We start from the raw sequence: 15,647 nt of genomic DNA, 5'->3' as shown, positions 1-15,647 counted from the left end.
TTTGGCCACACTCAATAATAGGTCCATTGGAGGCAATCTGCAGTGCCCATTTCTTACATCTATTATTATATTCCAATAGAAATTCTCGCTTAATGCGGAAAAATAAATAATTGTCCACCCATTTCAATAAGGGACCAAGTCCGGTTGCACAGAAGATATCCACCCCTGCATCTGTGACATTGCCATAGATGCCTGCTGAAGGGCCAAAACCAAAGTATAGGGCTGTGTCAACTGCGAAAGTGTCTTCACCTGGTAAGTGTATGACCAGTCCAGCCCATTGAGAATGGTGCGAGGGAACCATTCGATACACTTCAGCCACATTGCATATGGCCGCTTGGGACCCTGGTGGTAAACTTTGGATGTATCTACAGATGGTGGCAAAGGTGCCATATGTGCATGGGAATAAGTTCAAGTCAACCCTCGAGTTGATCAATTTGATGGGGGGGAAGGATTATTGGGAAATGATAAGTTTTGTATGAGTCAGAATTTGCCTGGTTTGCCGGGTTTGGGAATAATTGACAGTGGTGATGTCTGAAATGGTCCAATGGTCGATTCCAGTTCTTCAGTTGAGAATGGGCCAATGAAGCGGCCTTTGATGAATTCAGTATCAACAATGTTTTGAAATGCTTCTGTATATATGATGATGGATACGTTGTTGGGGGGGGGCATATGTATGCTTAATTGTGGGAATGCCTCCACAGAATCCTGTTTCAAGACAGTCTGGGATGTGCAGATACCTGCTGTTAAGATTGAAGTCTTCCAGCATTTGATGCCATGCTTTCACGTCATATGGGGTGAGGGCTCCATGGTCTTTGTTGCTGCAACCTGAACACATGTGGGCCAAGTTGTGGTTTTTGGCTGAGCATCCCCCAGGTCTCTGCCACCTGTAACAAAGGGGGAGACTGTTCATGCTGATGATTCGCCTGTCTTGCATTCAGTGTGAGTGTGCTGGGGTGTTTTTGTCCCATAAGTTGCTTGAATCACATTGTTGGATGTTGTGTGTGAAGCAGCCCAGACATATGGCGCAGGCAGAATGGCCACAAGAGCCTGCACTGCAGGAAAAACCCTTGTTGTGTTGCTCTCATTGCTTGCCTTTGTCTTGCAATGGGGATCTGTCTGCTTTCTTCTGGTTGCTTGTTCAACTGGGAGAGCATGAGCGTGATGGTCTTTGTCATGCTTTGGATGAGTCTCTGTAAGAGGTCCTATGGTGCTGATGTTGGGATGACAGTGGTTCTACACTGTTTGTCTGCATTGGTTGGTCCTACAAGTGTGAATCACACGTCCACGTGAGAAAGAGGGGCAGGCATCTGTGTGTGAGGTGATGTGGGCATCCACATGAGAAAAGTGTGGGCATCTGTGTGAGATGTAATGTGGGTGTCCACATGTAGGTAGTGGGCATCTGCATGTTGAGGTGCAGGGAATGAAGGGTCAAAGGTACAATAGCAATTTGATGAGAGGGAATGGTTGTATATGCATGTTTGTCAGTTTACTGGTTTGATCCTGAGTGGGGTTGTACACACCATGACCAGAGTCCTCAATCATACTCTATCCCATATCTCTTCATTTATAGAGCATATCAGTGTCTCATTGATGATTCCAATGTTGAAGCCTTCATCATGCTTGAGGAGATCATGCCAGTTTAAGTGTACTTGGGATGCGTAGTGCAGGATCACTAAGTTGCCTAGTTCACTGTTGTCATGGATGGCATGGTTTTCAAGGTGTCAAAAGAACAAAGCTAGGGCATCTAGGTGAGTTTGGGGCCACTTTGCCATATTGGCCTGCATGAGGAAAAGATTCTTCACTCACAAGAACATGGAGAATGGGAGCTCAGGATCCAGGATTGCTGACCTGGAAGCTTTGAATGCCAATGATGGACAGATGATTAGCTGGTTGTCAAGCTTTGCTAAGCTGAACATGTTGTCAGCGATGGAATGGGAGGTCTTCATGGCTTCCTTGCAACCTTCTGGGGAGAAGTACCATAGTTCTATGTATTCAAAATTGTTCAGTTTCTGAATTGTGTATTGGGAGGGATGAGGAGCAATGGCATCACCAACAGTGACCATCACACTGAAACCATTCATCTTGGGCTTCTTCTCTATCTCAAGGTGGTCTTTCTTAGCTTCTGCCTCCTTTGCTAAGCGTTCTTCTTCCTCTTGAGCTGCTCAAGCTCATTCTATTTTGGCCTCTTCTTGGGCCTCATCAGCAAATCACTTTGCCTCTGTGGGCTCTGTACAGCTCTGTACAGAAGGGACCAAGCTGTGGCCAGCCATTTTTTGGTGGTGGGAAAAACAGTGTTTTACTGATGCTCTTCATCCCATTGGCAGTTCCATTCAAGGACTCTCACTTCATGACCCACTATCCAAGCATCTCTTAACCTGTCCACTACCACCTGGTGCATGGTTCCAGTTGCATTGACTAAGTCATCATGGATAGCTACAAATAAGTTGCCAGCAAAGTCTGGACATACTTCAAGGGAGGGGTCAGCCATAACGAGGAAAGGTTCTAGAGTTTCTCATTAACAATTTTCGCAAGCAATTGTTTGTGATGATGCTTGAACGGAAAAGTGTTCTGATAAGGAGAAAAAAGGGGGAGAAAAGAAAATAAAGCGCTATTCCGACGAAGTGCACGGGGTGAACTGTTCGTCGCGGTGAAGAAGCAAGATGCGCAAAAGCTCCGCTTGCCGTTCGCTCGAAGACTTAGCTCTATTGCCTCCAGTCGTACCTCGCTACGTACATAGAGTGACCACAGGGCGATAATTTAGTCTGACATATCGTCCATCACATTTTTCATTCAAACCGGCTAGACATGTACATAAATCATAATAATTTCATAGATCGTACTTGGGCAGGATCAGGAGTGTGCAAGTCACTGTAGAACTATTTGTCAATCTAGCATAAAAAATGAACGAAAATCGAGAAGGGTGGACGACGAATATAGTAAGCTAGCCAAACGATGGTGAAACATAATGATGGTAGTACACTAATCAACGTAGCGTGAAGGTAATCAAACAGGGCATTAGCCCCTAGTCCAGATATAATGGACACGTCATGACGAAAAAAGAAAGATCATAGATATCCATGGGTGGTGTGGTTTCTCACGATTGCGACGGACGCAGATGATGACTGCATGGAGCCGTCCAGGTCAACAGCAGCAGGGTACAGGCTGGGTGACGAAAAGGAACGGTGGTAAGCGGGGGTAATATAATGTGCCGTGCGGCGCTCCCGCGATGATTGCCAGGAATGAGCCTCAGATGGCGTTTCGAGGTCGGTATCAATTGTACATGCCTCTACGTGAGATCGTGAATACTTTGAAGATGTGCGCGAGAGGTCCTCAGAGAGTTTTTCTTTAGAGTATGGGGGCAGCGGCGATGGTAAATCAGCATATTTCTCGACATTTTGGTAAACGTCAGAGCTCTTAAGGTCGAGGACATGCGTAAATGATGACTGGAGTTTGATTCGAGGAGGTGCAGGGGTGCTGTAAACTGGCAATGTACCAATGGGTTTGGCTTTCAACCTAACAAATATTTGAGTCTGATAGCGATCATGAAATAGGACGGGCACCAACCTGGGAGCACACGGCCTCCATGTCTGAGTTACAGGAGGGTTGTAGCCGAAGCGCTTTGCAATCCAAAGGAAGTATGGCCGGTAGTGCTTTCTCGCTTCACTCGCGAAGCCAAAGAGAGCAAAGAACATGAAGGCGCAAACCGGAAAGAGCCACTGAGTCAAATCGATGGATCGTTTGTAAACTGAATTGCTGGTCCATTCGGCGGCGGGAATGAGACCGATGTATGAAAAATTGTAATGTGTGTCTGAAAAAGATACCCATGATTGCATGGGTATGCTCGTGCCGGAGATATAGACACTGTAGATACTAATTGGCACAGTGAAAGCCATTTCGATGACTGATAACATCATCAAACGGACGTAACGGTTGGCATTCATCGGACTGTTGCCTGCCATGAGGGAGTTGAACGTCATACGGCGTTTATAGAATGCAGCAAAAGCCAGGCCTAAGAAAAAAGTGAGCTTGGTCATGTAGCGTGCCGAACAAACGAACCAGAGTAAACGAAGGAAATGCAGCCAAGTAGTGAAGGCCACATGTAGACCAGGAAATATGCTGGTATTACATTGTAAGTCGCTGGCCAGCAACCAACATCTTCAAGGATATCGAAACGGTGCCCTTGAACAATGTAGTCTGTGGAGTATGATCAGTGCCAGTTGACACCATTTCGTTGCTGAGAAGGTACGCACGAAGTGCCATAACTATGACAGGGATACCGATCGAAATGGAAAGATCGATGATGAGAGCACGCCATTTCTGTCGACCGCTTATTACAAGCTCTCACTCACGATACAAGAGGGTCTAACGTACATCCTCACGCGTTGCCGACGCAGTTTTTATGACAGCTATGGTGTACAAGCGGTGACTAATACACAACGCAGAGGCAGGGATCCCAATGCTGGCTCCAATGAGTAATTTGGTTGCTGCAGGTCCGTGAGCAAGAACGATTGTAGAGACAGCATCGGCAATTACTCACAGATATCACACCATACAGGTGCAACATTCAAAGCGCTGTTACGCCAGATGATAGAGTTCACAAATTGGATAAGACATGAGATGGCAACCCAGATCATATAGACACAAGTGCCTGCATTCCATGCTTGCAGATGCCATGGGAAGGGGATGAGAACAAGAAAAAAACCCAAGAAAGAGATAACGGGGAGGAGGGGATACGTTGGATTCGCACTATAGCTCATTGCAATATTTGGCACCGTCGTCGGCGACGGAAACAAAGATTGGGAACAAATCCACAGTGGACTCTGGCTCTCATCTTTATGATAATGCTGCAGACAATGACGAAGCGGAGTTAGTCGATAACTGTGGCCTTTGTTGTTTTTGTTACGCAACGGACACCAGTAGTCACATCACATACCCCTGTGACGGTCGTCTATTGTTGGCCAATTTGAATGAACAATGAATCAGTTGAATTCATCTCCCAGACAATGTTAACTCTGTACAAACTCTGTACCCCGGTAGTGTCGGAGCTCACGTGAGAGTATCCATGGGCATCACTGAGAGCCCCCACATGATTCCTTGCGCTACCCCACTACATATCATGCAGCCAATATATATGAAGGAAAGCCTTTTGCTCTGCCAGTGTTCTCCAACCTTCGTGACTTAAGGCATTCAAATCGCGTACTACTCTAGCAGGTCAAGAATGAAGTTGTGGCAGTATGGGACAACTAACTTTTAGCAAGAGCCGTGTTAACGAAGCATCTCGACCTGAACTGCAACTTGGAAAGACAAGGCCGCTCAAGCTGTCTCCTAAGATTACAGTATTCTTACTAGTGATAACACTACGGTCCAATCTGGGATCGTGGCTTGTGGTCCGTTGTACACTTGCTAGATTTTTGCCACGCTATCGATGTGCGTTATAAACCTGTATCGAAATTTGATCACGATCCGATATTGATAGTCGGTATGCGTCGAAGACTCGAAGGCATCTGCTTTCCATTTGGCCACCCCTGCTCGCAACTGACTCCAATCCATATGATGCCACTATTGGTCCACATGTGAGTTCCACATTGAGAAAAGTATATTCATCCCCGCACGCACGTAGATAGTGAGTTACATAGATATCCACATCCAATGAATGGGGTTCGTTGGGACTATTAGCAAAGACCGTAGTTGAATGGCGCGTCAACGCAAAAAATCTAGGAATACGAAGGTTGTGCTGTATCATATCAGCATGATACGTCGAAGGTGAATGCAAATAATGGACATGCACGCGAAAGGTTATCTAAGTGTCATTTCTATGTTGAAATAATAGTATGTGAGGAACGGAGAAAAGCCATATGACGTCATCCCCCTTTCGAGCCGGTCAACAGTGCATAGATCCTCATCACGAATACCACGCTGATGGGCACCAACGAGAAGAATAGTTGAGTGGCCAAAGGGCTGAGCATGAGGTCGTGAGGGCAGGGTATCCGCCTCAGTATGGAGAGGTAGCGAGAGCTGCTGCAGGGAAAGTGTTAGTCAAGTGACATTCGTCGCGGTAATTGTTAATGTGAACACTTTGAGGGGCGATATGACCAAGATGTCTCAGGTAGGTGCCCGCTTTCAAGGTCGGGAGTATATGTCGAAAAAATTCGGAGTAATGTCAAACTTCGACGACAGATAATGCCCATTCCCAAACCTCTTGACCGGGTTAGCAGGAGCTGTAGATGACGATACAGACCTCCTGTCAATCGACCTCTCGTCAACAACCGGCTGCAAAGACGGAAGAGTTGCGACGTTCGGAGCACGACGATTTCTGCAGCACAATGTTTACAAGTAATCCTTGCGGTGTATGAAAGGAAAACTTGCCTGCAATCTGGTTTATTTGATCCAACGACAGTAGCATCTTTGATCGATTGTCTCAAGATGTCTTCTGAAGGCGTTAATGACCTTGCGATACTCCTTCCTCGCTTTCTCACTGAAGCCAAAGAAAAGGGAGAAAATGTATGCACTGGCGGGCATCGCCCACCACAATGAATGCTGGAGCAGTTCAAGAAAGGCAAATAGATCAACGCGGAGCCAGTCGGAATGGACATTCTGCCAACTAACCCATGGTTGCAACCTCGATTCGATGTTGTTATAGAGATTGAAGGCCGTCAACGCGATTCCTCAAATAATTTCTGAGACGGACATAGCCATTAGGCGAAGATAACGTTCAGTTGTGAGTGCGGAGTGAGTATTCTGTGGGTGGGCGGCGAAGGACATGCGCCGGGAAATGAAGGGGTAAAGTGCGATGGCTGAAATGAACATGATTGATGTATGCACATGCATATAATGACAATCACTGACATGCGTACACAAGGGTGGCGGATGCAAAACCAGGGGTGGCAACCAAACTATGATGATGCCTTCGATCGAAAAGTATGTGGTGGCCTAGCAGCCAAAGTTCTCCATGATGTCATATCGATGACCTTGTACGATGTAGTCTATGAATGGAAAGAGTGGGACGGGACTTACGAAGAGCCATGAAAAGCAGTGGAACACCAAAGCACATGATAGCGTCGAAAATGATGCGCCGACATTTATCAATGTGATCGAAGGAAACCCGCCAATTCGACGCTACTAATTCAAGGTGATTGCACACACGCATGGTGGCTAGCGGTAATGCAGTGTTTGCACCAATGATGAGCTTAGTAGCTGAAAAGGCCTATCAGTTCTCAGCTAACGACGAGACAGTTTGTGAATTTACATATATCGCACCAGAGCAGATCTGGATTCCTGGCGTTTCCAGCCCATACTATGGCATTGATCCCATAGATCATGTTTACAACAAAGAGCCATGCTATAATGGCAAGAGTCCCGACATTACGAGCCCGTCAATGCCACGGCATCGGAATTAGGACAAAGGCGGCAGCAAGAAAGGCGGCCACCGGAAGGAAAGGTATTGCATTGGAGTTGGCATCGCATAGTCAGTAGAGGAGCGCAAAGTGGACGAATCGCCATGAAATACATTGTTGTTATGTTGAGAGAACAGGCGAGCGAACGACGGGAGAGGGAGCTAGAACACAAAGGTACGATCTCAGTTTCAACTAGAACTCATATTAACGTGTATAGTACCTAGAACACAAAGGTACGCTACGGTTTTGGTCAGTAATTGCTGACATACATGTTTCCAAGTACTCACATCTCAGTTTCAACTAGAACTGAGATGTGCGCGTCTGATGGGCACTTGGTTTTATAGGAAGGTAAGTAAGGAACGCAAAGGTGAAGTTTTCTGACATATGTATATTGCAGGGCGCAAGCCGATGTCATTTGGGCGCAGCCTATTGGCCCGTCTGCCTCATGCGCTCGGACCTCTCTCGCTCGCTCGTACCTATCATGTCGGATCCTTCGGCTTCCTCACTCTCTTTCTCTTTGGATCGTTCGGACTTCAACATGTTATTGACGATATGCTGGAAGACAATGGCCCATCTAGTCCGAGTGGTCACAATCATCGGGTGTGGATGAGTACAAATAGCGCAAAACACCAATATGAAAGGTTGCAACGCTTACAGACAGATTCTTGCACTTAGTAGTACTCCTTAGTAGGCTTCAGTCTTTACTTGTAAGCTGTAGCTCCCAATGAGAAAGTCCTCAAGTCTTCACCGGTTACCACGCAGCAGGAGTGTCTACACTCTGATATACAGACGTCTGAACTGCATGAAGCATCCCTTCTTTTTCCCACGTCCCTTGCAAAGAATGAGTTACCTTGTTACCTTGCGAAGGTCATGTTGGTGTTGGGATAATCTGTCAGTCACCTGACATGAACATCATGCTGTGCATTCACGCGATCCTAACAGAAAATCATAGACACTCGTAAACAGGGTTGAACGTTGAACGTTGATCCAAAGCACCAGCCAATTGCCTGCATACCGGAGCAAGGTCAGAAGCTCGCAACGCGATCCCCTAGCACAAATACGTCACAACACCAATCCGACAGTTCGCACGGAATTCTTTTTGTCTTTGATCAATCCTTCGTGATGCTATTTAGTTCCATTGCGAGAACAATGGATAAACTGCTATGCCACTTTAGGGTAATAATGGAGCAAGCTGGTTTTATAAAGAAAACTCTACGGGCCAGTGGACTCGGTAATTGTAACTAATCTCACTCCTTTGCTCAATCTTGTGTTCGCGATATCCTGACTATAATATTATCATGGACATATTGGCCTCCATATCTGATTTCCTTAATGCTGCATCATTGGACGGCGATCCCCCAAGTTGCGCTATGGCTAACGACGACCCCATACTCGTAGACGCCGAATATTATATGGGAAATCGCGCGCAGAACGGTTTCTGTATAATTATTTAGTGGTAAGCCAACCGTCACCTTTCTCTTGAACTTGTCTGACTATGGGTAGTTATGATTTCTCTTGTCTCAGCTTGAAGCGCGAGACCTTTTTTTTCGTTTGCGCAAGGCGCGATGGGCCGGGTGAGCCGCCATGCGTAACTCCACAAGCAAGCAAGATTGATGACTTCCACAGGACCGTCTCTTGACCATACCCTGGTCGTCAATATACCCCATTCGACCTTCGTCGTTTACATAATTTATTTGTGCCTTTCTCTCGTCTCACTTGAAGCGCGAGACCCTTTTTCGTTGGCGCACGACGCGATGGGCCAGGTGAGCTGTCATTCGTGATTTCACAAACGAGTAAGATTAATGCTTTCCCAGGCCCTTCTCTTGACCATACTCCCAGTGGTCGCCAATATACCCCATTTGGCCATCGCCACTATTTGTTCTTTACTTGGACCTTTCTCTCGTCTTAGTTTGCAGCCCGGGTCCCTTATTTCGTCTCTGCACGACGCCATGGCGAGCTGCCATTTGAGATTTCATAAGCAAATAGGACTCATGGTATTCCCAAACCACTCTCTTGACCCTACTCTGGTCATCGACATATTTATTCGACCTTCATCTTTGTCCATTATTTACTGTTGCCTCGGGTTCATTATGTACTTCGGTCCAAACCCTGAGCCCCGCTTTATTATTCTGTGGTTGATTGATCGCACTCCGTCCTACTGGGGCACAGGTTATGAGTCATCAGTCATCATTCATCCAGCTAGTGCGAGCTGGGGAGCTCATTGATTGCAAGCAAAGCCTGCTTATGAGAACAAGCAATACAGTAGTGAAAGTGATAGGAAAGTGCACCATGGATACGTACTAGTAGCAAACTATATGTTGGTGAATAAACAATCAAATACGATGCCTGTACGGCAAATTATTAGTATGCACAGATCGAAGACAACAATGAGTATATGGGACTGAGTACTGACTATGTATGTCCTGACACTGTCCCATTGATACATGGCATCGATCGTCGTGCCATCAGTCGCAAGTTGATGGAAGTCATAGTTTCTGAAGCTTAAAGCAAGACATCACCGTCCAAATTGACAGCACGCACGATCCGGCATATAATTTCGTAATGGCAGGCGAGAGTAGAGTTGAACCGCATCAAACAAGACACGGAAACGTCAACGGTAAAGAATGAAGAGCGGGTGGTGGTAAGGTGCTCGGCCAATGGCGACATCAAGCAACTGTAGGAATAACGAACAAATGGGTGCAGTTAGGAGTTTGACAGGAATAATATGAGATAAGCGAAAGGAACATTGGACAAGGTAATCGGGGCAGTGCCGCCGTTACACCTATAATTGTCGAACAATGAGGATGATCCCTTGTAATCGTATATGTAGCTGTAATGTTGTCTTTGGGCAGATGTCTTTATGTCCAGAGTGAAGAGGCGTACCTCTGCATTCGTGAGTGCGACTGCATGGACTTTCGTAATGTTGTATAGTCTGCTATTGGTTTATAACGGTGAGGTAGGAATGCCCACTGAGGCACCAAGCACTATCTGAATGGTTCCAGAGTTTTAGGAAACAAGCAGCATCCAGTGGTAACACAGCATACCATAGGCTTATAGGAAACCTTCAACAAAGAAATGTGACTAGCACACAATGCATTATAAATGTTCCAGGTTGAGGATTTTTGAACAATCGATCTTTCAAATTTAATTGTTGTTTGTTATGGTGGCTTTCTGCTCCGTCCTTTTCTGCCTTCATCCTTTTCGTCCTACATATATGCGGCATGGCCAGCAACTTTTCATCCTCGCATTCTGTCAACGTCTTGATGCTTTTGCGCGTCCTGTGGGAATAACAAAGGTATATAGCACACAATGCATTATGTTCTACATTGTGGCTACGTGTCGGAGATAAATACGAGTTCCAAATTTGGACGATTCGCCGGAGACAATAGCACGAAATACACCTCTAATTATCGAACAATGGTAAAGACGAATCGCTATATAACATGGCCGTGGCGTGGAGCTCCCTTTGTACTAATATTCAGTCCACAAACCTCGAGGTCTACTACGCTAAAGCGGTGCCATATGGACGCCTTCATCACTCTGCTCGATTTGAAGCCATCGCTCTTTGTTAGGTCACCATCACATACTACATCACAGCCCAATTGGGGTGATCTAGCACAACTTGAAATGCAATGCATGGAACCTTCCAACTCGCTGCCGGTTGACCAAGACAACCTCTCCAGTTACTTTGCCAGCTTCTGTGTCATTTTATAAGATTTGCCCCCCGTCACTCTCAGGGGGGCCAGCGCGAGGTGTGTCTGTACGACGCCTCTTTCGGTAGATGTCTCCTTAACCAGTTCTTGTTATGAACAGGGTACTATGCCTCATGCGCTGGTTCAGCATCAAATTATTCGGACTAGAGGCTAGCCCTCGCATTATTTATTTCAGTGGTCCTAGCAGGACCTCCGCGCTGCCGCACGTTTAAGTGCGACATATTTATATCCAGCACAGTGCCTAATTCTGTGGCTATACCCCTCCTCCGACCTTTGTTGTCTTCGTTTGCTTTATCTATAGCACAGTGCTTAATTCTGTGGCTATACCCCCCCTTCGATCCTTGTTATCTTCGTTCGCTTTATTTTCGTGGTTACCTTTGACGCACGTTTAACTGCGACATATTTATCTATAGCAGTGCTTAATTCGGTGGTCATACCGCTTGGTAGAGCTGCTTGTGCAACGTTACATATCTCTGTTCGTGTACCCAACTACTTTCCTGCTAGTACTTATTTATTCGTCTTCCATGAATCCTTACTTATCTGCTGATTGTGGTTCTAGCTATCGTTCTTACTTACGTTGTGGCCATTGCTGTCTTTTGACTCATGTTCTGCTGTGGTTATATCAGTTCTTACTTACGTCGTAGCTATTGCTCTCGCTTTCGCATTGTTGTCATTTGTTCCGCCCTGCAGGGCCTCGTCGTTATTATTGAGTCAATGCATTTTCACCAATTCTCAATAAATTCGAGCTGGAGTGTTCGAAACAATGGGATGTTCACAACCGTTCAAAGCAAGTCACGACTTAGTCCTACACAAAATTGACTGTCAGAAATGCGTTCAAATGTTGTTGCATACTTGAGGATATCATGTAATTGGTATATTGAATGTATATACGCGTAACGCAACATGTCTGGACAAATACCAGTGGATGCACATGACTAGACTCGTGACCAGTCCTTACTGTGTGGCCGGTTTCAACTCGCCTCATAGCAAAGACTAGTCACGAGTCTAGTACATGACATAAAGGATGGGAGGTAGATTAGTATCTCACCCCACAGCCATTTGCCCGACGGTGTCGCGTACTACGTAGATGTAAAGTGACCGTGATAATAAAGGAGTGGAAATGAGTACGTAATGACTCTAGTCGTCTGCATGCATGTTAACGTACGTGCGAGACGAATAAATAGTGCTAGGACTTGTGGAAAATCGAAAAAAGATAGGAGGGAATTCTGGAAGATGAGCCCGGAAAAAGTAATCCACAGAAGATCCTAATTTGGGTCCTAGTGATCATAAAGCAGAAAGAACAAATAGAACGTGACATCAGTGTCTGTGGACGAAGGGCAAACAAAGCAAACAAAGCAAAGCACTGAAAAAGCAAATAAATAGATCCCATTCGTCTCTTGCAGACGAAGCATGACTTTAAGTCATAAGCTGCGCATCGATTCCATCAGCCTCATTCCGAAAGGAGCGAAAAGGAAGACGAACGTACATCACGGATCGTTTTCGAAACAGTAACAGGCGCCGCTACCCGCGGCACACGCATTATGCAATGCTACAAAAGTAGCCAGCACCGCCATCATAGTAGGAGTGTTCAAACTCCAAAGGAACCGATTCAGCGGGATGGGAAGTGAGAGCAGATGTTTCGAAGGGCATGGTAGATTCAGGAAAGGAAAAGGACTCGAGATCGTCGAATGAGTCCATCATCGAGTTCGACGGTGGACCTGATGGCAATATTTATTGTGAGCGCAGAAATGGGTAGCGCGAGAGGGCTTCCAAGTGTTAGTTGGGACGGGGCCGATGATGATACTAATTATGTCGGTGAGCGCAGGAGTGGTGGCGCTAAGTGGCGCGATAGGGGTTGCAAACGTTGTTTGGCTCGACGAGTATAGGTGCTCGCACAATATGATACTCTCACAAAGGGCGAAAAATTGGCAGTCATGGCGATCCTTTGTCTCCCTTTATACCATGCTGGGAACAATGATGTTTCTCTGCATTGACCGTCATCGATTGTTGATTGGTAAGAGAATTACCATATTCGGTCATAATCTGCAATCCATTGAACTCTTCCTTCCTTGTTATGTTCCTAGTGCCCCATTTGGTTATTGTACCTTTCACTCACAATGCACTGCGAGATCCCGCCGGTTGCGTTCCTCGCAGCTATGTCACTGCTGCTGCTCTCTCTGCAATGGCATTGACAAGCACGAACTATTGCAACTCTCTTTGTCATGGCCTGGCTTTTCAAGTTGTCCTCAATGTTGTCCGCGATTTCGATGCCACTGTGGGGTAACATTAATCTGAACATTGCCAGACTGGTGTGGTGCGATATCAGTGAGTTCACTAGGACTCTTGAAGTGACCTTGCGGCTGATGCCCTTCGAGGTAGCAACATAATCGTAAGGTCTGCATTGGCCCTCCCGGCTGCCTGCTTGTTGCATTGGCATTCACCTCGAGTGTGTCGATTCGGTTCGATGCAGCGCGACCAACGCAACCACCAGCTTTTCGAGCTATCAAGGCACCTTGGAATATGGTTTTCATGAGACTTGGTATGAACATTTCTATGAAATGTATTATCGTGCTGGCCATATTTTCCATTCGCGTCCCTCTGGACTGTGGGTACAGTCCTATTTGTTCACACTGGAGTTACATCGTCGCTCATAGGCACCTCTCGACCTATGGGTCCTCTTGGAAATCTCCTGAATTTCTATGCCGTATCAATCATTGACCACATTCATTTTCTTGAAAAGAATGGCAGTTTGAAATGTGTCACCTATGAGCAACAATATAACGATACATGGGACTGCACAAAAGCAGTTGGACGGACCACACTGCTCCCATTAAATACAATGAGAGAGGAGCAACCTCGGAATATTCATGTTCGGGGGGTGGTGGGCAGACGATTGAATTAAATCGAGAAACTATTAAACAGAATATGTCCATTATGTGGTTAGTCGGTAGGAGAAGCAGTACTTTGCTCAATTGCATCGCATCTTCCTTTTGTCGATGGATAATATCTATTCGTCTGTTGTGTACAATGTTTGAGACGTCTCGGGTCTCATTGCATTCGGAGGAATTCAGCGCTCAGCCTCAAATTTAGCCGAGCGGAGTTTCAAAATATTGGCACCATTGACCCAACCTAGTCGATATGTCATACATATTGTATGGGCCACGGCTGCCCTTGGGGTACTAAAAGCTGTCCGAACTTTTGGGTGTCTTTCTATTCTGTGTTTGAAGCTTACACAAGAGATTATCGACGAAAGTTCAGTCATCCGTCTCAGCATAATCGCTTTGGTTGACCTTTCAAGCCAACAATGGTGTATCGATCCATTGTTCCCAATGTCCGTCCACCGGAGTAAACCACAACTGATCCTCTATTTAAACTGGTCCTATTTTCTCTATACCTTCAATCGACACTCTCCATACCATATCCTCGTACCTGCAACACATTATCGTTATACCCAACTTTGTACGCTCCTTGACTCGGAGCGTTTTTGCAACACCTATCCCTCAATTGCGACACTTATCCATCCATTGTGATACTCAGTCCCCCAAACTCGCACTCATCACCCTCCATCTAGCACTTTGCACCCTTCAACTCGCGCTCACTACAAATCTAATCCTGCTAGGATGGATTCACTTGACACGATTCTGGATATATCTGAGCTCTTCGACCCTGATTCACTGCTATTCCCAGATGAGGGTTATGGCAGTGGTGATGAGTCTAGTCAATCCAGCGATGACGAACAATGCTACACATTAGTTGACACAGACACAAAATTTAGTTATGCAGGTTATTGCGTAATAACATAACGCGATGCCACCTTCGCGAAGTATGCATCCATCGTATAAGTAAGTCGACGATCATTATTGTCTGATCACTGATTCACCTTCTCTCCATAGACATTATCTAGCTTACGATGCTGAAGCATGTCAAGCTAAGGCTGGCCATACAGGCCAGCCAGCTTGACCTTCGCGCGGTGCGGGTGAAATTCCCGTACACCGAACGGACCGACTGGGGCTGACTACGTCAGTTGCTTGAAGTCCCCTGAAGCCATCACAATTCACAAAAAAGATCAAAAAAATTGTGTCAATTTTTTTTTCATCTGGTGGACTTCTTGTTCCACAAACCTTCGAGCCTGTGGTACTTTCGGTTTCATTTTGGCCACAGTTGTCTTTTCCCACTTGTGGGTTTTTTTGGTCTCGCACTATACCGTACTACGGTGTATATCGAAGATGCAGCAATGTATTTCCTTGTGGCTGTAGGATCAGCATTCACCATGCCAGTATACTCCCGTTTGGAACGAGCAAGGATCGCAGTCCTTACAATCGGCACTCCCAGGGGTTGGCAGTTGCGCATTTTTCGCAGGGCAAAACGTGATGTCGGACGGTGACTCATTGCTACGAAGTTCTCACGTTTTCCTCCTAGAAATGTGTGACCTGCCGACTTGTGGGAGTGTCTTTTGACAGTTTATGGGTAACGACAAAGGGGTGGTACGAGGAGGTCTATTAGTAATGGATAATAGAGGCTCTGTTTCCACTCAAAATCT

At 46.0% G+C, this 15,647-nt stretch overlaps 4 protein-coding genes across 4 annotated transcripts; 3 read left to right on the top strand and 1 right to left on the bottom strand.

Moving 5' to 3' along the window:
• Nucleotides 1-2,740: 2,740 nt before the first annotated feature.
• On the bottom strand, nt 2,741-4,983 carry BJ212DRAFT_1353637 (pheromone A receptor-domain-containing protein). The gene is made up of 6 exons (XM_041335598.1): nt 4,538-4,983; nt 4,372-4,484; nt 4,251-4,317; nt 4,057-4,194; nt 3,565-4,009; nt 2,741-3,513 (listed from the first exon to the last, which is right to left on the bottom strand). Exons 1-6 carry the CDS (start codon nt 4,755-4,757, stop codon nt 3,066-3,068), a joined length of 1,431 nt encoding a protein of 476 aa, XP_041193409.1. The 5' UTR covers nt 4,758-4,983; the 3' UTR covers nt 2,741-3,065.
• Nucleotides 4,984-7,701: 2,718 nt separating this feature from the next.
• On the top strand, nt 7,702-8,145 carry BJ212DRAFT_1353633 (uncharacterized protein). Its single transcript, XM_041335597.1, has 2 exons — nt 7,702-7,742; nt 7,792-8,145. The coding sequence occupies exon 2, from the start codon at nt 7,803-7,805 to the stop codon at nt 8,067-8,069; it is 267 nt and encodes an 88-aa protein (XP_041193408.1). The 5' UTR covers nt 7,702-7,742; nt 7,792-7,802; the 3' UTR covers nt 8,070-8,145.
• A 121-nt stretch (nt 8,146-8,266) lies between these two features.
• BJ212DRAFT_178355 (uncharacterized protein) lies at nt 8,267-9,791 on the top strand. The gene is made up of 5 exons (XM_041342570.1): nt 8,267-8,285; nt 8,347-8,847; nt 8,898-8,968; nt 9,021-9,157; nt 9,209-9,791. Exons 2-5 carry the CDS (start codon nt 8,693-8,695, stop codon nt 9,617-9,619), a joined length of 774 nt encoding a protein of 257 aa, XP_041193407.1. The 5' UTR covers nt 8,267-8,285; nt 8,347-8,692; the 3' UTR covers nt 9,620-9,791.
• Nucleotides 9,792-13,203: 3,412 nt separating this feature from the next.
• On the top strand, nt 13,204-14,160 carry BJ212DRAFT_1353616 (uncharacterized protein). The gene is given in 4 exon segments (XM_041335596.1): nt 13,204-13,432; nt 13,483-13,557; nt 13,578-13,742; nt 13,762-14,160. 4 exon segments carry the CDS (start codon nt 13,330-13,332, stop codon nt 14,007-14,009), a joined length of 591 nt encoding a protein of 196 aa, XP_041193406.1. The 5' UTR covers nt 13,204-13,329; the 3' UTR covers nt 14,010-14,160.
• Nucleotides 14,161-15,647: the final 1,487 nt, after the last annotated feature.

Source organism: Suillus subaureus (genome assembly GCF_016647635.1).
Source record: "Suillus subaureus strain MN1 chromosome Unknown BJ212scaffold_15, whole genome shotgun sequence".
NCBI lineage: Eukaryota > Fungi > Basidiomycota > Agaricomycetes > Boletales > Suillaceae > Suillus > Suillus subaureus.
Note: the sequence above shows the minus strand (reverse complement) of the source record. Positions and strands in the feature narration are given on the sequence as shown.